The following is an 11,134-nucleotide window of genomic DNA, read 5'->3' as shown; positions in this document are numbered from 1 at the left end:
CCATGATTGAAAAAAATAATAAAAAGTCGAAGCTCATGGTGGGACAGAGGAAAAATCTATACTGTCGGACCCCACTATTCGCGGGGGATACGTTACTGGAAAATGCCGTGAATGTCGGGGCATTGTTTTAAAAATATTTTTTCTTTTTTCTTTTTTCTTTTTTTTTTGCATGGTCTAGACTCGTGGAAGAGCGAGTACACAGAACAAATAAGGACACAATATTGCAAAGGGAACATCAGGAGAAAGGGGGGAAAAAACCAACAGCAGGGCGGAGGGAGAAAGTTGTCAGAGGCGGCCAAACAAGGGATGCAGGGTAAGGGTAAGGGAGACCATAAAGGGGGGACAATATGGATTTATAAACAAAATTGTGTTTCACCAGCTTCTGATTTGGGCAAGGTCTGAAGAGAGGTAAGAGCTGCTGCCTGTCTGTCAGAACGATGAGGGATGTAATGGCAGAGCATGGAATCATCAGCAGAGAGATGAAAGGGATTTTCTCGTCAGTGAGATCAATGAAGATTAGGAATAATATGGGGCCGAGATCACTGCCTTTAAGTACTCCAGCCTTGACAGGGAGAGGAGATAAAAGGGTTCCGTTGAGAGCCACACGTTGACAACGAGAGGGAAGGAAGTCAGTCATCCAAGAATGGACTTGGCCTTAGATTCCATAGGCAGTCAGTTTGGAGAGCAAGGCAGGATGCCAGACTGCATCAAAAGCTCGAGATATGTCCAGAGAGAAAGCCCTGATCTCATGTCTCATATTGAGAGCCTCCATACATTGTTGGGAGAGTAGAGGCAGCATCTCCAAGGTTGAATGATGAGGTCTGAATCCAAATTGATGATCTGAGATGAGGCTATTGGAGAAAAGGAATGATTTTATGTCAACTGTGATGATGGATTGCATGACCTTGCTGATGATTGGAAGTACAGCAAGCAAATTGGGCTGTACTTAAGAGGATCCGTTTTTGCACCTTTTTTTTTTATAAAATGCTGTGATGTCGGCTCATTTTCAGTTTCCCAGGTAGATATTGGAGACCAGCCCTGAAGTGTAAAAATTTAAAAGTACAAAAAAGACTGCGAATACTCAAAACACGAATGTCGAAGCAGGTCGCACTTTATAACCCGCAAATGCACGGGGTCCACGAATATCAGGGTCCGAGAGTATTGGTATAAATTGGCAGGGAATGGTCTTATCTCTCAATATCAGAGCATTATGTCCCATTTGAAGGAACTGACAGAGCTTCAATTAATGAGGAATGAAAAACAGCTGTCATAAAGTCAGCACCTCAATCGGGATAACACTTCAACCGATCTAGCCAATCCCCAAGTCGGCCGTGGACAATGTCATGAAGTGGAAGACATTAGATAACACCCTGTCTATCAATCAGGCAGATCAGTGAAAATTGCGTCATGAGGAAATGCACCACTCTGAATAACTGTTTGACAGAACATTTAGGAAGCTGTTTTGTTCCTCAGACATCCATGATTTGGCAAATGAGTTTGGGGAGTCATTTGGCAATCGAGTACTCACCAATACAGTTCAAGCCATGAGTCCCACCACGGAAGAGCAACTACCAAGTTTTTCAACAGTCTGGTCTTTATGCAGCATTGCATAATATGGTGTCTTGAATGGGTATTTTGCAGTTTCATTGTGAAAATGGTTATCGCTGAAGCAATGGATCCAGTTGCACATTGTTCTGGTCTGATGGCAGAGTCTGTGTAATGTGTTAAATAAAACTCCAATTGTGGGCTTGATAACAATCCAAATATGTGACAAGTAGGGACTTGCTCTGTGAGCAATTTGTGGAGAAAGCTAACAACCTATCTAAAATCAGAAGATGTGATAAAGCAATGGCCATGGCTCAGATTAGGGCACAAAAATTCCCAATAAGAAATTCAATGGCTCCGTACCAGACATCCATGATTTGGACTGTTGGGTGTGGGGAGGAAGAGTTTTAGGTGGTTCCTGAAATTGTTATGCATTAAAAAATTAAAATATTGTCCATGACCTTTTTTTACATCATTTTTTTAAAATGATACAATTTTCTTTTTATTTCCTTAACATATAAGTGGTGGCTGCTTGGTTTCTTTCCGATTTTAGGAACCACAACACTACCAATGTCTTTCCTACTCATGGTGGTGACTGGACAGATGCTAGGCATTTCTGTTGACATTGCAGGGCATTCAACATTCATCCATCTACCAATCACGTCATGTTAGTCACCATTGATCACTTCCACTGTGCTCGAGTCGGCGTGTGAGAGACCGTTGGAGGGGTTTTAGGTTTTCAATTCGCTCAAAATTAACATGATGGAAGTGATGATAATCCATGTTGTTAGGACACCATTATGATTCCCATTCAACTGTAATGGTTAATTGTCTGCACATTTCTGCTCTGCTTGGATGCATTGTAGCCAAATTTATTTTGTGGTGTTGGGTCTGAAGGTGGGGTTCTTCATTGGAATTTGACACCTTCCATTTGTGATTGACTCTGATGTTGAGCAAAATAACTATCCCCAAAGAAGTCTCGGGGCCCTGTGCCAATTCCACGAAAGTGGGCCCACCTATTCCTCAGGTCCTGGCCAGTACCGCAGATGGGATCCCACCTGCTCCTGGGGTCCCGGAGACTTCTTCAGAGAAGTCCCGGAGAAGTCCCAAAACTGAAGAAGTCCTGGAGACCTGTGCTGGTTTAACAAAAGAGGTCCCACCTGATCTCAGATGCCTACTTATAGACAAGTCCAATCCCGACGTTGTCAGTGGTGCAATTTTCAATATTTTGAGTGCTCGATGATATTATTTATTTTTTAAAAAATTTTATTAATTATTTTCTTTTGGTTGTGTGTACAGGATTGAGGGGCACCAGCAGTTCTTTGCAGCGGTTCTGCTGATAGGCTCACGCAAGCAAGCTGAGGGCTTCGCATACCGTCTGGAACTCAACGGAAATCGTCGCCGACTGAGCTGGGAAGCCGTACCACGCTCCATTCATGATGGCATCACTTCGGCCATCCTCAACAGTGACTGCCTTGTGTTTGATGCCGCTGTTGCTCATCTCTTTGCTGAAGCTGGAAATCTGGGGATCAATGTGACGATCTCTATGTGCTGACTTTGTGCAAGGGAAGTGGCTTTGCCAGTTTTGTTTCTCATTATTAGTTGGTTTGTCACCAAGCCTAGGTCTTGTGATCTTTGTTTGTTTTTCGATTTGGATGTAAGGACCAAAGTGGGAGAGCCATATGTTGGGAGAGTAAAGAAGGGTTAATTATTTTAAATGACTCTTTTAGCTATTTATTTTCCTCTAAAATGTGAAGTGCTTTGTAATATTACTGTTAAATGCACTGTGTACATGCTTTAGTATTGTTATTACAAGTTATTGTTGTTGTTAGGCAACTCAGGACCATTGACGTGCTGTAACCTAACTTTTTTTTTTAACATTTTATAAGACAATCAGCGACTTCCATGTTCGTGTCTGAGATAGGATATTATTCCAATATAAATGGTAAGCTTTTCTTCAAATTCTAGAAATATAAATGTAATTTTCTCAGGTGTCAATCAGGGAGGAGATTCGTAAATTCTGTGGAGAAAACAAAATTTATTTGTTGTACTCTATCATGAAGGTGATTTGTATTGTTTGGTAATTTGCCATCTTGTGCACCACCTCCTCTTTTGGCAGGGCTTTGATGGTAAATGAGTTGAGATCTTTGCTGTTGACAATGTGGTCCTGCCCCAGACAAAAATGCTTCAGTTAGAAATATAGTATATGAGAGCTGTACTCTCATATACTACAGTAGTCTGCAGAGAATTACTACAGGAAGGGAATGTTATTTTTGCCTGGGTAATGAGGACATGGAGCATTGAGCTATCACAGATCTTGTGGTTTGGAAAGCAAATGTTTTCTGTTGAGCTGACCAGTTGACTCTTTAGGGGACTTTTTAAAGCTGTCGACTCCAGTCTTTCTGTGGAAACCGTGAGCCATATAGCCTGCTGTGAATAGCTATGCTTTAACTCCCCTCCTCAAGATTAAGTGACCACGGTGAATGGTTGTAGAGCTTGTTTTGCTACGACCACATTTTGCAATGAACTAACTTTTGGAAGGTGGTAGAAAACTACACCCTCTGCCATAAAAAAACATGTAGAATTGGTAATGTAATTGTTGAAGGACTGTTCCAATGTTAATTCAAAGTGCCTTTTTGGCACAAGGGATGTGCAGAACACTTGATTACAAGTTTCCACATAACGTAATTGCATCATGCAATAATCGTTCAGCACGTGCAACTCATGCAGCCATAGTGTTTTAGAGGTGAAGAAAGACATTCTGAGAAAATTTGAAAGTCTTTTTGAGACAACAACATGTGGATCATCCAAAAAAAAAACACTGATTACATTCTTCAACAATCCATTACAATGTCACATCTGTCTGAGTGGAATCAAATAATTGGACACCTTCAAGCAGGGTCTAATATTAGCCATGTTGCAAGGTTTTTTAACGTGAGGAGAGGAACTGTTTATGACCCTAGAAGATGTTATCAAGCGACTATGATCAACAAAATATATGTCAAGAAATGGACTTCCCGTGATAATGACTCCCGCTCAGGACCGACACGACCCATCTACACAATTAGTTTCAAACTGTCTAGAGGGCAAACACACTCCCTGTACTTCGCAGGATAAGTGTCAGCAATGTCTCTGGGCATTTACATGATGCAAGGAATCAAGCTCATCATCCTGTTCAACATCCAAGACCTGCACCGTGATATCCAAGCACAGTTGCAGTGGTCAATTCAGCACATCTGGTGGATACAGGCGATGGGTAATGCTATGTTCAGTGACGAATCCAGGTTTCTCCTTTTTTTGAATAAAGAGTCGAAGCTCGTGGAAGAGCTAGTACACTGAATGGATCAGGAGATAACAGGACAAAAGGATCAGTAGAGAGGGGGGGGCTCCAACAGTGGAGTGGAAGGACAAGATTGAGGGAGACTTGGAGAAACAATGGGTGTGGGGAGGAATGAGGGAAAGAAAAGATGCATGGGGTGGATGTCCATCCATCCATTGGGACCATACTCTGTGTAGAGCATTGTTGCTGCTTCAGCAGTCTCCTTGGCTATTGGGCACAATCCTGGACGGGTCGCCACTCCGACACGGGGTGGATGTGATGGACACAGAAGGAAACTCTCAGGAAGGAAAAAATGGTAATTTGGAAGGAGAAGGGCTTGGGGTGGGATGGGGGTTGATAGGTGTAGAAAAGATCATGGTTTTAGATTGGGGATGATCTGAGATGGTGGTAAGCAGCTGTCTTGAAGAGCTGGAGTAAAGAATGAGATTGAATAGAATGTGGAAGTTGGTTCCACAGATGGGGAAAAATGAGGAAAGAATGAGTGGAGGTGAGCAGTGATCCTGGATTTAGGGAGTCTCACCAGAAGGGTGTTTCTGGTGTGCCGTGTAAACCCTGCAGAAACCTGGGGGAGGACAAAGCACAGAAAGAGCAGCGGGTGCAAGACCAGAAAGGAGGCGGTAGAAGACGGAGAGACCACCAACCTTTCTGTGATGGGAAAGTGATAGGCCCATACACCCAGCTTCAGCATGGGAGATTCCAATGATCTTGAAGGCCTTGGTTTCCATGGCATCATGCTGAGCAAGGTATGAGGCAGGGGAGCCAACCCAGAGGGGAGAGCAGTACTCCATCCAGCTGTGGATGAAGGTCATGTAGGTGGATAAGAATTCAGGTGTGCCAAGGAACATCTTTGTATGAAGGAGGATGCCATCAGTGACTGGCTTTGGAGGCCAACTTTGCAATGTGGTTTGTCCAAAAAAATTTTGGCTGATAGTGAGACCCAGGAATTTCAGTGACTGAATTTCCTTTAGAGGATTCTTAAGAAAGTAGATGGGGGGGTGGAGGGTGGTTGCCAGGTTGTCCGTTCAGAGAGAGAGTCAGAGTGTTAGAATTGTCTGGATTGAAAGACGTATTCAAAGTGTTTGACCAGCTTGTGATTTTGTTGAGGTCTGAAGAGAGGAAAATGGCTGCAGCCTGCTTACCTTAAAGATAAGAGATGTCACAGCAGAGGGTGGATTCATCAGCCAATAGACAAAGTGGATTTTCTCGAGAGTCAGCGAGATCATTAATGAAGATCAGGAATAGGACTGGACCCATAACACTGCTTTGGGGCACTCCAGCTTTGACAGGGTGAGAAGTTGAAAGGATTCTGTTGAGTGCCAAATGTTGGCTATGAGAGTTGATTAAGTCAGAAAGCCATGTGTGGAGTTGGCCTTCGATGCCATAGGCAGAATTTGGAGAGCAAGGCCAGATGCCAGACTTTATCGAAAGCACGAGATATGGCCGGAGAGACTACCCTGATCTCCTGTCTGACATTGAGGGACTCCATCCATTGGTGGGTGAGTAGAAGCAGCATGTCCAAGATAGAGTGACCAAGTCTGAATCCAAATTGGTGATCTGAGATGAAGCTGTTGGATAAAAGGAAGGATTCTATATCAACTGCAATGATGGACTCCATTTCCTTGCTGATGATTGGAAGTAAGCCAATGGGTTTGTAGTTAAGGGGATGAGTTTTTGCACCTTTTTATGTAATGCAGTGATGTTGGCTGATTTCCAAGCAGAGGGAATATGACCTAGGGCAAATGACAGGGTGAAAAGGGCAGAGAGAGGATGTGCAAGTGCAGCATAGCAGTTTTTTAGGACACTTGAGCTGATGCCATCTGATCCAGTAGCAGAGTTAGTCAAGGGTTGACAGAAACTTCTCCACCTTCTCAGGTGCAAAAGATAGCGTCCAGGAGTAGTTGGGTATGACTGGAAAGGATGGATACAGAGAGTGAGGGCTTGGGGACAAAACATTTGGAGGCAAACACAGAATTGAAGCATTCAGCATTCTCACGAGCGGCTTCAGCTGTGGTGCCATTTGCCATTTCAAATGAGGGAAGGGATGGAGAGAAGCATACACCAGAGACAAACAGATGTTGTTTTCTCGCTCTCCTGAGAGTGGACACACACTTGTTGCAGGATTTTTAGAATGCACTGAGATTGCATTCAGTCGGTATCCATGGCAATCTGATGGCATATTGGTACATCAATGAGATCTGATGGCAATATGTGTTGCCTACCCTTCAACAACATAGTCCAGGAATCATCTTTATGCATGCTAATGCTCCTGCTCATGGGGCCATTCAAACAAGGAACATTCTTGTCAATGCCAATGTGAATGTCGTGACACCCCCCTGGCTTGCCATCTCTCCAGATTTAAATCCACTTGAACATCTCTGGGATATCATTGACTATCATGTTTGAACCTTGCCAAGCAGCCATGGTCCCTCAATGAGCTGGAAGAAGAACTAATTCAGGCTCAGATTTGAATGCTCATATGGTCAATGTGATGATTGTGCAATGCAGTGATTGCTCCAGGAGGTGGACTGTACTTCCATGTTGGATCCTTATATGAAAACATTCACTACAACGTAGCATTACGTGATTAGGTCATGTTGAAATGGACAAGTAATTATTCAGCATTTATCTCAGAGGTTTGCACCTCATCTGTGTCCCATGATATCACATAAATAAATTGCATCAACAATCATGTGTTGGGGTTATTTTTTTTTTCTGGCGGAGAGTGTACTTGTGTCATTTCTGCAGCGAAAGGTTATCAAATCATATGTTGTAACCTTGTTCGCTGATGACGAGATACATATCTCTGAAGGTCTCTGGACTGATTACCCCACATCGTATTTCAGAAAACTCATTTGTGCTGGTTTTTTGTTATTTTGAGGAATCATTTCAGCTAAGCAAGTGTGCCTGTGGATGTTTCCTGGTGTATCAAATTTAATGGGTTGGTAACAACTTGTTCTTGTGTGTGATATGTTTAAATATATATATATATATATGTACTGTACTTGTTTTGGTGGTGTTTTTGATGGTGGTAAAAAAAAAAAAAATTGTCTTGTTTGTCTTCTCTGTCTGTCTTAGTACGAGCATATTTGTCTGGTAACTGCTGTCAAATGGCTCCCTTGCAATATTTGATGTCATTCACTTTTTATCTGAAGAGGATTCAAACCCAACACAGCTAGTCACGTGTCGGATTTCATGCACCTTGTGTTTCCCAAATAGTGAATGGACATGGACAATTGGTTGAAGGCACCACCAGATTTTAGAGGAGTCCCGATAACGGCTTGTAATGTCTTTTCAGTATATTAATTCCTACCTGACCACGATATATACAAACTTACATAATTGTAGTCTATCAGGTTGTCTTTTTTTTTCTTTTAAAATATTGGGATCTTACCTAGAAATAACTTTCACCAACCTTATTTTTCTTAATGATGAAGTCTATAAAGGCTGTTGCTTCTTGTTAAACTTTTCTAACATATTGTACCATTAGAAATCTTAATTTGATGGAAGAAATGCGTCGTTTAAAATCATTGTTTTTGATAAGATGGTGCCAGGTTATAATATAGTTACCTTTGATGATTAAAAATAGAGTATTACAAGAGATGGAATTTGTATTTGATATTTTGCTCTTCAGATGGAGACCCAGAGCCATTTAGAAGCCACTTATTCCTTTGATAAATGATTTTTCGTGCAATATTTGCTGAGGTTAAAAGATACACAAAGTTGTTGAAGCTTGACTCTCGTTAAATGTCCAGGTGACACCCCTTAACTTTTTTGATGTACAACTCTTATTTCCATGCACATGTTGACTGCATTAGTGCTGGCCTAAGTAATGTATAGTCTTACTCTTGCACTTTTGAATTTTGTAATTTTTTTTCAATAAATCATTCCTGAAGAAAGAAAAAATGACCATTCAATCCCTTCATCCATCATATAATGCGAATCGTGGTGTTTGTGCGTTCGTGCGTTTGGCTGTGTCCCATTTCCGGCGGCCACTTCCCATGCAGTGTTTGAAAAGCTGCGAATGCAGGCAAAGCTCAACATTCAACCAGAAGATGAGCATGATACCAAACGAGAAACATTTTAAATGTATAAATACAACATGGAATTAACACTGTGTTAACATACGACCTGAGGATTTTCACAAAGCTAAACAAACCACATGTCAGCATTGTTAATAACAGTAGCCCATACTGAAAGTCTTTGAACAAAGATTGCATTGCAAGGAGATCATTTCGTAAAATACAAACCTCCATTTTGCATTGTGATCGAAAAATAACGTTTAATAATATAATTAAAAGAGGTCCAAAATAAATGTGAATTTATAATGGAACACACAATGACGTAATTTGTTAGAGCTCGAGCGTTTGTTCAATTATTATTCAGCGCTTGAGTCATGGAGGTTGTCGTTTCAAATACTGGCCGAGTCATTCGTTATATCAAAAACGAAAGATGGTGAGTGTTGATTCCTTGCTTGATGCTTGTGATGTATCAGTAGTTTATGCTGATGAAGACATAAATGGGTGCACCGTGGCATGGTTAAGGAGAGTCACGTGACCCGCCCATGTTCCGATGCTGTGCTGTGCTGTGTTGTGTTCGTGTCAGAATTAAACCTGTTGTTCCCTTTTCAGAGTCTTCGTCCCTGTTCATTGAGTACATTACAGTGGCGATGAGGATGTCTTTGTGCATTGGCATATTGCGTGAATACGAAGTGGGGGATGATTAGGAAGACGATACCGAATGTCTGAAGCAGTACTTCGTGGCAAACAAAATGGACATCGATGAGGACGCTGAAAGGCGGAGAGCTGTATTACTGACCGTATGCGGTGCCCCAACGTACAGCCTCATCGAAGATCTTCTTGCCCCAGCCAAACCTTCTGACAAGTCGTATGAAGAGCTCGTCAATCTCATGAAAAGACATCATCACCCTAAACCGGGTAAGATCGTCTCAAGATATAAATTTTATATCCACCATCGTCAAGATGGTCAGTCAGCATCCGAGTTTGTGGCTGATTTACGCCAACTCAGTGAGCATTGTGAGTTTACAGATAAACTCGAAGAGATGTTACGTGATTTCTTTATAATTGGCATCAATGATGACTCAATCCTGCGGAAACTCCTTCCTGAATCCGACCCCAATCTGGCTAAAGTCATGGAAATAGCCACTGTGTGTATGCAAGCTGCCGAGAGCCTGCGTGTGATCCCCAACAAGTCAAAAGTTATTCAGCAGGACCCATCGGTTAACAAGGTAACCTTTGGCTACAAGCAAAAGTGTTTTAGCAAGCCACCAAATTCACCTCACCTCCTGACATTTCTGAATCTACCCGGAAGATTGGGGTAACTTGTTGGTGTTGTGGTGGTAATCATCAAGCTTTCCAATGTCGGTACAGGAATTATACCTGTGACAACTGTGGAAGCGAAGACACTTGAAGTGTCGTTGTTTTCGATTCAAGTCGAAGAACTTGTCTCCTGCTTATCACATTGGGGTGAACTCTGATGCAGTGGACGATAGGTCACAGAACACAGCCTGCAGCCGAGAGTCAAGTGAGGAACTTCATGAGGTTTTCTCTGTTGGAACAAAGAGCTCCGATGCTCCAATTATAGTTGATGTAACAATCGATAAGATCCCGGTGAGGATAGAGGTTGATACCGGCGCTTCCAGATCAATCATGAGCAAGAGCAAGTTCACCTCCATCTACCCTCTGAGAAAGGCTCCTGCATTCCGGCCTGTATCAACTGACTTGAGAACATACACCAAGAAGGTGGTTCCTGTCTTTGGCTCAGCTAACGTAACTATAGGACATTGAAACGGCACTCAATTCCTACCACGAATGATAGTGCATGGAGAATGACCAACCCTCTTCGGCTGAGATTTGTTGCGAATAAATAATCAGACTTAATTGGAGTGATGTAAACAGAGTCTCCAACTCTGATGCTGGATACGATACCGTGCTCAACAAGTACCCTGGCCTGTTCAGCGATGGTGTTGGCACCTTTGCAGGGCCCACAGTGAGGATTCATATTTTTGCAGATACTCAGCCATTGTTCCATAAGGCTAAACCTGTGCCCAACATGATGAATGATCGAATGTGAGTTTGACCGCCTGCAGAGTGAGGGCATCATATCACCAGTCGAGTACTCCGACTGGGCAGCACCTATCGTTCCAGCATGCAAAGCATATGGAACAGTATGCAGTTTTGTAGTCCCTAAAAATATGATCAACTGCTATTCAAAGCTGGATGGCTACTCTTT

The 11,134-nt window shown here is 42.4% G+C and overlaps 1 protein-coding gene across 1 annotated transcript in view; it reads left to right on the top strand.

Annotated features, from left to right (window-relative positions):
• The window catches only part of LOC147023611 (E3 ubiquitin-protein ligase Siah1-like), a 51,315-nt gene extending 42,509 nt beyond the window's left edge, over positions 1 to 8,806 (top strand). Inside the window, exon 3 of the mRNA XM_085889170.1 lies at positions 2,845 to 8,806. Within this exon, the coding sequence (XP_085745296.1) occupies positions 2,845 to 3,100 (256 nt within the window). The 3' untranslated portion in view covers positions 3,101 to 8,806. The remainder of the gene's footprint in view (positions 1 to 2,844) is intronic.
• Positions 8,807 to 11,134: the final 2,328 nt, after the last annotated feature.

This window comes from Eptatretus burgeri, chromosome 7 (assembly GCF_056783735.1).
Source record: "Eptatretus burgeri isolate ZD-2024b chromosome 7, Ebu_testis_v1, whole genome shotgun sequence".
NCBI classification, from domain to species: Eukaryota; Metazoa; Chordata; class Myxini; order Myxiniformes; family Myxinidae; genus Eptatretus; species Eptatretus burgeri.
The sequence above is the reverse complement of the archived record's forward strand: the minus strand, read 5'-3'. Positions and strand labels throughout refer to the sequence as shown.